The sequence below is a fragment of the Nomascus leucogenys genome, chromosome 12 (assembly GCF_006542625.1).
Source record: "Nomascus leucogenys isolate Asia chromosome 12, Asia_NLE_v1, whole genome shotgun sequence".
Lineage (NCBI taxonomy): Eukaryota > Metazoa > Chordata > Mammalia > Primates > Hylobatidae > Nomascus > Nomascus leucogenys.
Window position 1 is genome coordinate 89,340,281 of NC_044392.1, and position 10,058 is coordinate 89,350,338.

Below are 10,058 nucleotides of genomic sequence, written 5' to 3' on the forward strand. Positions count from 1 at the left end.
CTTGACTGTGAAAGCTAATTCTTTCTTTAAAACAAAACAACTAAAAAGAAGACATCAGGAAAATCATTTGACTGATAGTTGGGGTCCCATAACACTTCAGCTTCCTGTCTTCCTGTTAGGCATCTGATTTCAGGGGCTCAATGGAAAGGGAGTCAAGATGCAAAAGGTTTCCTGCTGATGTGTATTCCCAGCACTAATGGACTTTGGCACAGTGCCCTTTCAAAATGCCTGGGCACAGAGGGCGAGAGACTGTTGATGTTCTTCCAAACCTCATCTTGAATTATTAAACATTACTCTAATGTGGCTTTTACATTTCCAGAGGACTTTTTTTCCTATAAGGAATAAATCATAGCCTTGCATTGTCCCCATTTTACAAATGAAAAGACCAAGGCTTGAAAAGTTGTTGGACTTCGCTAATGTCATGGGTCAAAGTTCAGCAGACTCTGCATTACATTTTCCTCCTTCCAAGGCCTCTGGTTTTAGCCAAGTACCTCTCGGCTAAAACATTTTGTCTAAAGTTTGCATGAGATTCTTGGCATCAGCTCTTAAAGCAAATATTTATGTTGTTCTCTGACATAAGCCATTGCAGGTTATGGTTACATTGAAATTAAAGGTTTTTGGCCCAACTGCAAACTTATCATTTGTGAAATGAATGGTTGGGTTCTCACCGTGGGCCCAGAGAACCTATGGGGACTCTTTATGGAAGTACCCATTTAATATGTATTAAATGTCTACTGTGCACCCAACATTGCTAGTTCTTGTAGACCAGCTTCTTAGAGGGAAGGAACTATAGTTTGTTCCTCTTTACATTCCCAGTGCCCAGCACAGCACATAGGCCATGGTAGGTGCCCAAAAAGGTTGTTTTGAACAAACAAGCAGAGAGAGAGTAGTACCTGCTTTCCAGGGGCTTATGATCACTCAAGATCCAAAGGAATGCCCTACAAATGTGGTCCTTCCAGACTGGAAGCACATTAGGACCTTGAGTATTTTTAAGCTCACTTCTACTGTGGAATTTGGCCACGGAAATAGACTCTGGTTCACAGCCACTTCTTGTACAAAATGGCAGGGTGTTACCAAACACCTAAAATTGACTGGGTCTCTGTTTTAACTCTTTGGTGTGTTAAAATAATTCTCATGTTCACAAGAGGAGGAGGAGGTAAAATGGTTATGAATAATGTTAATGTTGAGACAGATATTGTGTGTAGCCTGGTAAGTAACTAAACAGAAAATTAAAAAACGAATGTGACATGTACTGACAAACTAGCTATTTGCAGTTGAAAACTGAAGCACAGACAGTTGTGCTTGGAGTTCGGGGTTCTTGAAACTAGAGAAAGGAGTTGACTGGATTCCAAAAGAAACTGAGAAATATGAATTATTAATGGTGCTGTCAGAGTTGTAGTTGACATCCATAGAAACCAACTTTAATGTCAGTGTTTTCAGCTTTAACTTCAATGTTTTAAGGCTCGTGTAGGGTATGGAAAGTATTTACTCTGGCAATCGCCTGTTTTACTGTTAAATAATCTACGCATTGTTAAGTGATCTGTTCATTTGGATATTTCCTCTAGGTCTTTTTGGAGAAGGACTTTAGTTCATCAGAGTTTTTGCTGATGCAGCAAAGCCATGGGTGGTATACTTGTTTGGGGTGCATTTGCAGACCTTCTCTCTTGGCCACCAACTTCACCTTGCCTGGTCCAGCCACGTGGCTGGTAGTGTAAGGCATGGTGTTTGTATCTAGTTGGAGTACAGGGAAGTGTGTGTAAAAACAATTAGAAGACCATAGTTCATTCTGTGATTCTTACCGATACGGAGTGCAGAGAAAGGACTAGAGCTGCCAGGGCACTCGGTCTTGACGTACACTCTGAAATAACCCTTGAACATTGGCTTAATTGGACACAGAGAAGAGAAAGAAGAACATAGCAGGTGAGGAGAATAAATTCCATGAGGGAAAAATGTAGGGATGGGCCTGGTGTTGGAGGAGAAGATAAGCACAGCATGTTAATACCGTCAAGGAGGAGATGTGATGAGGCCGCATGAAGGAGGAACTTATCACAACCTTCTTGGTTTAGATTTTTATTTTGCATCCAAACTTTGTATAATCTCACAAGGGAGAAATGACCTGAAAGCCTTCTTCTTAAATCACAGGTTTTACTGTAGCTTTGACTGGGGAGGGTAAAGAGATTGGAGTAAAAGAGACTTCCTTGGAAGTTTCTGTAATAATTCAGAAGTTTGTGTTGACATCACAGTAGAGTAGTAAGGGTGGATCGGAGAAACATGTGATAGGAACAGACAGGCCTTCTATAGAAGACTGAAAGTGGGGAAGAGTAATCAATTCAACACAGGGTTTTAAGGACTTAATTATTTCAGAGTAAATGTTTCTTTGGTAGGAGACTGGAATCACTGACAGAAATAGGGCAATTTAGAAAAAAAGCTCATTTTTCTGGTTAGGGTGGTGGAAAGTTTTGTTGGCATTTTAAAGGAATGGTCTGTTATATAACAAATGCCAGCTGAGCACAGTGGCTCATGCCTGTAATCCAAGCACTTTGGGAGGCTGAGGTGGGCGGATCACCTGAGGCCAGGAGTTCGAGACCAGCCTGGCCAACATGGTGAAACCCCATCTCTACAAAAAATGCAAAAATCAGCCGGGCTTGGTGGCAGGCACCTGTAATCCCACCTATTTGGGAGGCTGACACATGAGAATCGCTTGAACACTGGAGGCAGAGGTTGCAGTGAGCTGGGGTTGCACTGCACTCCAGCCTGGGTGGCAGAGTAAGACTCTGTCTCAAACAAACAAACAAACAAACAAAACCTACAAATGCTCTCTAAGTGTAGAAAACATAAGAAGATGCTTATGTTAATTAGGAGAAAAACCAGGATCTAAACTTGTTAGATCCTGGTTTTAGATATATAAAAAGTACATAGGGAAAAACTGTGAGAATTGTTAAGAGATTAACTTTGAGAGTATGGAGGGGTGTGTGTGTGTGTGTGTGTGTGTGTGTGTGTGTGTGTGTGTGTGTTTTAAAGAGACAGGGTCTTGCTGTGTCCCCCAGGCTGCAGTGCAGTGGCAGAACCTTGGCTCACTGCACCCTGAACCTCCTGGATGCAAGAGATTCTCCCACCCCAGCCTCCTGAATAGCTGGGACTACAGGCGTACCATCATGCCCAGATAATGTTTGTATTTTTTGTAGAGATGGGGTCTTGTAATCTTTCCCAGGCTGGTCTCAAACTCCTGGGCTCAAGTGATCCTCCAACCTTGGCCTACCAAAGTGCTGGGATTGTAGGGATGAACCACTGTGCCTGGCCCAGAGGGGTTTTTGAATAATGTTTTCCTACTTCTTATGGTGTTCTAGCATCTTAAAATAAGTAAGTTACCACTACTACAATGACAAAAACAATGTTAACAAGACAGGCTAACTAGATACCCTCTGCTTTTTAGAATACTCTATTTCAGAAACTAATTTTTATTTCCCCCTACAGTTTGAAAATCTGAACACAGTTGCTGAGTGTCTGTTTTCTCTGGTCAACGGTGATGACATGTTTGCAACCTTTGCCCAAATCCAGCAGAAGAGCATCTTGGTGTGGCTGTTCAGTCGTCTGTATTTATATTCCTTCATCAGCCTTTTTATATATATGATTCTCAGTCTTTTTATTGCACTTATTACAGATTCTTATGACACCATTAAGGTAAGTAATTATCAATATTTGCTGCCAAAAAATCACTGCAAATTCTATACAGATTATAGGAAAATACCACATTTTAAAAACTTAAAATATTACAGTTCAGATTTTGAGGTTTTGTGGACAAACTTTTTAGACGCTGGGGATGAATTTTAGGACATTGTCCCTGTTACCCACAGCAGGGTGGATCGGTTTGGAGGGGTGGCGGGAAAGAAAAGGGAAATGGGGTAAGTATGGGTTGAATGGGGTAAGTCAGGTAGTCAGGCTGCTGGTCTTAGCCCTGACAGTTATACCTGCCAGTGTGGCTGCCTGGAACTTAGGATTGAGTCATAAGTTTCAGGGATGAGAGGTGACTGGCACCCTGACAACTCTCAGATATTGCTACAACTCACACTGGATAATACAGCTACTGGCATAGTGCAGGCTTCCTTTAAATTATGAAAACTAAGGCTTTTTTGACTGTTTAGCTTCCTACTTTCTTAAGCTACCTGATGGGTTCTGTATCCTTTCAGACTAGGCCATTTAACTGATTTGTGGTTTGAAGGAATTTCACTTCCTTAGGTGCTAGTACCTTATTCACAGCAGATGGTCATGCTTAGAAAACCCTGCTTCAAAGGGTCAGTGACTGAAAAACCAGGGGTGCCATGCCAGTGCCTTTGTCAGGGCTGTTTTCTGCTTAACCGCTTTCTCAGAATAACACAGAAGAAACCCAGTCCATTACCTTTTGAATGTGTGGGGAGATAAGTAAGTGTTCAGGTGGGAATGGTAGTTGGCTGTCGCATCAGGGCTTGCTTGGAGAAGGAAGAGGTGCACGCTCCTGCCACAGAGATTCATGTCTTTGATGTGGCAGTGTCTCTGCGTGGTGGGGGCCAAGCCTCAATGTTGAAGTAGGTTGTCTCATTAAGCATGAGGGGAGGGAGTCTTTGTGTCTGCTTGGAAAAAATCTCTCTTCTGTTCCACTAAGTGACCAACTTCCATAAAAGTAGAGGAAATAATGATTACTTCCCAAGCAGAGTCTACAATGCCAATGTGTGTGTGTGGAGTGGGAGGTCTTATGTAGTCTTGCTGTTAGCATTAAAGGTTTAGATTTTTTTTTTTTTTTAAGAGAGAGGGTCTTGCTCTGTTTCCCAGGCTGGAGGACAGTGGTATGATCCTACCTCATTATAGCCTCCAACTCCAGGGCTCAGTCGATCCTCCCGCCTCAGCCTCCAGAGTAGCTGGGACTACAGGTGCACACCACCATGGCCGGAAAATTTTTGTATTTTTTGTAGAGATGGGGTCTCACCATCTTGCCCAGGCTGGTCTCAAACTCCTGGGCCCAAGCGATCCTCCCTCCTTGGCCTCCCAAAGTGCTGGGATTACAGGCATGAGCCATCGTACCCAGACTAGACATTTGACTTTTGATTATTTCCTTCATTACCTTTTTTTAACAAACCTCTCCCTGGCTCTCTTCTGCTTTCTTTCTGAAGTTTTTCTTTGGATTGTTCTCTGTTCCCACAGTGGCCCTGGCTTGGTGTTCTGGGACTGACAGTTTGATTCATCATTGTTAATATCGGTTCTTGGATCTGAGCTAGCAATGTGGGAGAGTTTTATTTTAGCAAAGGTGGGCTTGGTTTGTTGACAAAAGAGCAATTTCTCATGCTTTACAAATAAGGTAACAACATTGTGTACTTTCTAAAGAAATTCCAACAGAATGGGTTTCCTGAAACGGATTTGCAGGAATTCCTGAAGGAATGCAGTAGCAAAGAAGAGTATCAGAAAGAGTCCTCAGCCTTCCTGTCCTGCATCTGCTGTCGGAGGAGGTCAGTATCATGTTTATTCTCCGTGCTCCTGAGATGGGCTGCTCTGTTACCTTAAGAAAGATCCCCTCTAAGATTACCATTACATTCAGAGACCTGCTTATCGTGGGAAATAATTCACCTTTCTTTTCTTTCCTCCCACTGAAATTGGCTTTAGAAATGAATTATTTCTTCTAAAACAGGGTTATGTAGAAAGCTACATGACGTGATTGGAATCTTTTAGAAATACTATGAGACTCTTACGAGAAGGCATAAATTATGTCCTTAAAGGCAAGAGGCTGAACTCTTTAAGTGGCCCAAGTAAGAGGTCAAAGCTCTTATTTTTAGAGGTGGAACTCTGGGAATGTCAGAGGTGTTTTCCCTTTTCACAGTATGTGGTACAAGCAGCCTTTCTTGATGAGAGCAGGAAACCTCCTTGCGAGGAGGCCGTCCAAGTGCTTGCTTATCAGTGCACACCGGTAGCTCTTCCTTGCCCAGCTGTGCTTTGCCTGCTGTTCGTCAGGGCATGTAGGGAAATGGTCTAGACCTCGGTGGACAAAGCATATTACATAGTGATTTGTGGACTAGAATGGGGTCAGGTGAAGACAGTTTTCTTTTTTTTAATGTGCCTATGTTTGCTTTCATCTGAAGTCAGGGGTGCCAGTTTGTAACTAGAAGTATACCCTACACATGTTTTTTCTTTTTGGAAGGACTCTCTAACCCAAATTCCTGAAGGAAGCTAGGAGAACATAATTGCTATTTAAAACCACAGGATGCATTTTTCTGTTAATCAATTCATACAGCATCTTGGGACTCACAATTATGTGATTGAGCAGATCCAGAGAATGTCTGGTAAATAGAAAATGAGATCTGAGAAGAGTTGTTTTCAGAATCACACCTTTTTTTCTCAGAGCATTAAATTGTTGCTGTGAAAGCTGGGATAAAGGAAATTAATTTTCTTAATAGGCAGCTGCCTCCTAAGAGGTACCTTGTATAAGGAACGTCTCTCAAAATCTCTTTTTTACTATAAGGGGGAAAAACTTCATTGAAAAATGTAGTCATGAATTCTAAAAAGTAAATGATAGGTCTTTGGTCTTTGGACCTTGGTTTGTGCCACACAAAGTCCTGGGAGGTTGTTAAATGTTTTGTCATGCAGCCCTGTGGAACAAGTGAAAGATTTAAGGCGTGGACCCCAAGATGTTTGGGTAAGATTGGGTGTGAGTGGTGAGACGCAAGGAGCAACAGCAGCAGACCTTTTGCCCTAAGGTGTGCTGAGGGTTGTTGAGAAGATGCATAGTGAGACGGAGGGTCTGCCCCTCACGAAGAGTGAAAGAATTCAAGGGAACAAGGGAACCCACCAAGGAAAAGGAGATCAACTGAAGAACTAGGATGATGAAAGTTTTGAAAAAGAGGATATCAAAATAAAGACAGGTAGCTGTAACTGTGTTTGGCCAAACGACGGTCCCGAGTGAAGTCAGCTACAGCAATTTCAGTGGAATCATCAGACCAAAGCCTAGATCCCAGGGGGCTCGCATGGACACTGCAGAGTGAATGAAGGGCCTAGGCCGTGATGGAAGGAAATGGATTGTAATGGGGCCTTGAGAACAAGTGATGGCTTTGACTCCATCTAAAATTAAGTATAGCTTGATGTGTTTAAAAACTAGGAATGGGGCTGGTTATGGTGGCTCATGCCTGTAATCCCAGCACTTTGGGAGGCCAGGGCAGAAGGATTGCTTGAGCCCAGGATTTTGAGATCAGCATGGGCAATGTAGTGAGACCCCAACTCTTAAAAATAAAATAAAAGCTAGGGACAGAAGAATGGACTAAAATTGAGGAACGCTGTGAATGGAGGCTAAAGATGAACATAAAGATTCAGCTCTGCAAAGATTGGATTTTGTGCCCCCTGTCTGGTGACCATGACAGATGACACCTGCTATCCCAATGCTGCTTCCTGCAGAGCACGGCTGTGGTTACTCTTCAACAAAGCAGTCCAACAACCAGCACACATTTGATTCTCCTTTGAGTTTTTGACAGAGCCTCTAGCCTGAGCATCAGAACACCTAGGTTTTCATTTTGGACACTGCCATTAACCAAGTGTGTCCTGTGACCTCTCCTAAACCTCTTAGATGGACCAGATGACCTCTGAAACCTCTTCCAGTTCTAAAGTGATGTGGGTCTTTGGAGAGAGATGCTTGGTTGAACAGATGCAGAGTTAACCTTTACCTTCCTCTATTGCAATGAAGGAGGAAAATTGGCTGTTCTAGTAATTTATAAGGCCTTGTTAGCGAAGGGACACAGAGATTCTTTTTTTTTTTTTTCCAGAAACAAACCAATATATTTATTGAGTAAAACATAAATGTAACATATGTTATCCTTTTTTTAAAAATTTTACTTTAAATTTTGTGATAATGTGCTGAACGTGCAGGTTGCATAGGTATACATGCGCCATGGTGGTTTGCTGCACCTATCAACCCATCATCTAGGTTTTTAGCTCTGCATGCATTAGGTATTTGTCCTAATGCTCTCCCTCCCCTTTCCCCCTACCCCCCAACAAGTCCCGGTGTGCGATGTTCCCCTCCCTGGGGGCATGGAGGTTCTTAAGAGACAGGTGACTCCTCACAGTGTTTCCAAAAGCATCTGCTCAAACCTCAAACAGTGTACATTGCCCTTCTTTATTTATTTACTTATTTATTCTGAATATTGGTAAATAATCAGAATACCTTGCCTGTCTTAATTTTTCTTCCTCTTCTATGTTTCACTCAACATGTCTATCATCTATGGGCCTAGAATATAGAGTATTCCTATTGCTCCTCAAAGATGTTAAATTATTGTGTCTTTTCTCTTTTCTTCTTTCCCTTTCTGTTACAGGAAAAGAAGTGATGATCACCTGATACCTATTAGCTAAAGTTCTCCTGCTAAAGATGATTAAAGTTCAGGCATCCTTATCCAGAGGCTGGGCAGAGGAACCCCAAATGACTTGGACCAGCAGTTCCAAAATGACTCTCTTATTTAATGGTGGAGTGGGAAAGAGGACTCACAGTTAGCCAGCTGACCATGACTGAAGTTCCAGCTCTACTTTTTATAAACTTGAATGATAAAGAATAGACCATAGGCTACTACTGGGCATTGGTGCAATATAACAGCAATAATAAAATTCTCTATTAGTCTGTTAATTTATGACATGATCTCGGAATGGAAAAAGATCACATTTCAGAGTGTGCAAAATAATAGTCTTTAAAGCCATGTAATTAAATATGTGTGTTTATTGTCAAATAAGGATTTGTTTTAAAGGTGATTCTTGGATTTGAAGACATTTGTTAATTCATGGTCTGTACAGAAATGGAGTTGGTTGCAATACCAATCTAGAGAGTCCAAGCTGGCAAACTATTAAGCCATTTAAAGATCACCCTTGGCCCGGCACAGTGGCTCACACCTGTAATCCCAGCACTTCGGGAGGCCTAGGCAGGCAGACTGAGCTCAGGAGCTTGAGACCAGCCTGGGCAACATGGCAAAAACCCATCTCTACAAAAAGTACAAAAATTAGTCGGACGTGATGGCAGGCATCTGTAGTCCCAGCTACTTGGGAAGCTGAAGTGGGAGGATCACCTGAGCTCTGGAGGTGGAGGCTGCCATGAGCTGTGATCGTGCCACTACACTCCAGCCTGGGTGACAGAGTGAGATCCTGTCTCAAAAAAAAAAAAAAAAAAAAGATCACCCTTAAATCAACAAAAAGACCTCATGCTCATGCAGTGGACATTTCTTGGCCTGTTTTCCTGTGGGTTTTCTTCAGCATGATATGAAGCAGCTGTTGGCATAGCCAGTGGGATGAATAAGAAATGGAATCATTTGGCTGCCTCGTCACTTGTGCTACTGGTCGGTTGTACACACATGACATGTGGAAGTGACCTGTAGCAGTGGTCACTCATTTTAACAATTGAACTCCGCTGGGTTGGGTATTTACCTTTGTCTAGCAAAGAAATATGGTATATTTTCTCTAAATAAATTTATTTTTATCATTCCATATGGCACTCTTACTATTTTATGCATTGTCTCTAAACAACTACCTACTGAAACATTCAGATCACATCTCTCTTAACCACTTGGTCTCCAAAAGGGATTTCCCAATTTCTTTTTTTTTTTTTTTTTTTAATTATACTTTAGAGTTTTAGGGTACATGTGCACAATGTGCAGGTTTGTTACATATGTATCCATGTGCCATGTTGATTTCCTGCACCCATTAACTCGTCATTTAGCATTAGGTGTATCTCCTAATGCTGTCCCTCCCCCCTCCCCCCACCCCACAACAGTCCCCGGAGTATGATGTTCCCCTTCCTGTGTCCATGAGTTCTCATTGTTCAATTCCCACCTATGAGTGAGAACATGCGGTGTTTGGTTTTTTGTCCTTGCGATAGTTTACTGAGAATGATGTTTTCCAGTTTCATCCATGTCCCTACAAAGGACATGAACTCATCATTTTTTATGGCTGCATAGTATTCCATGGTGTATATGTGCCACATTTTCTTAATCCAGTCTATTGTTGTTGGACATTTGGGTTGGTTCCAACTCTTTGCTATTGTGAATAGTGCCGCAATAAACATACGTGTG

The 10,058-nt window shown here is 42.1% G+C and overlaps 1 protein-coding gene across 2 annotated transcripts in view; it reads left to right on the top strand.

The window, feature by feature from the left end:
* Nucleotides 1-9,474, top strand: part of MCOLN2 (mucolipin 2) — a 74,692-nt gene extending 65,218 nt beyond the window's left edge. For both annotated transcript variants that reach the window (XM_030823447.1, XM_003260273.3), the window contains 3 exons: nt 3,475-3,681; nt 5,356-5,477; nt 8,322-9,474. In XM_030823447.1, the coding sequence (XP_030679307.1) occupies nt 3,475-3,681; nt 5,356-5,477; nt 8,322-8,358 (366 nt within the window). In that variant the 3' untranslated portion in view covers nt 8,359-9,474. The remainder of the gene's footprint in view (nt 1-3,474; nt 3,682-5,355; nt 5,478-8,321) is intronic.
* Nucleotides 9,475-10,058: the final 584 nt, after the last annotated feature.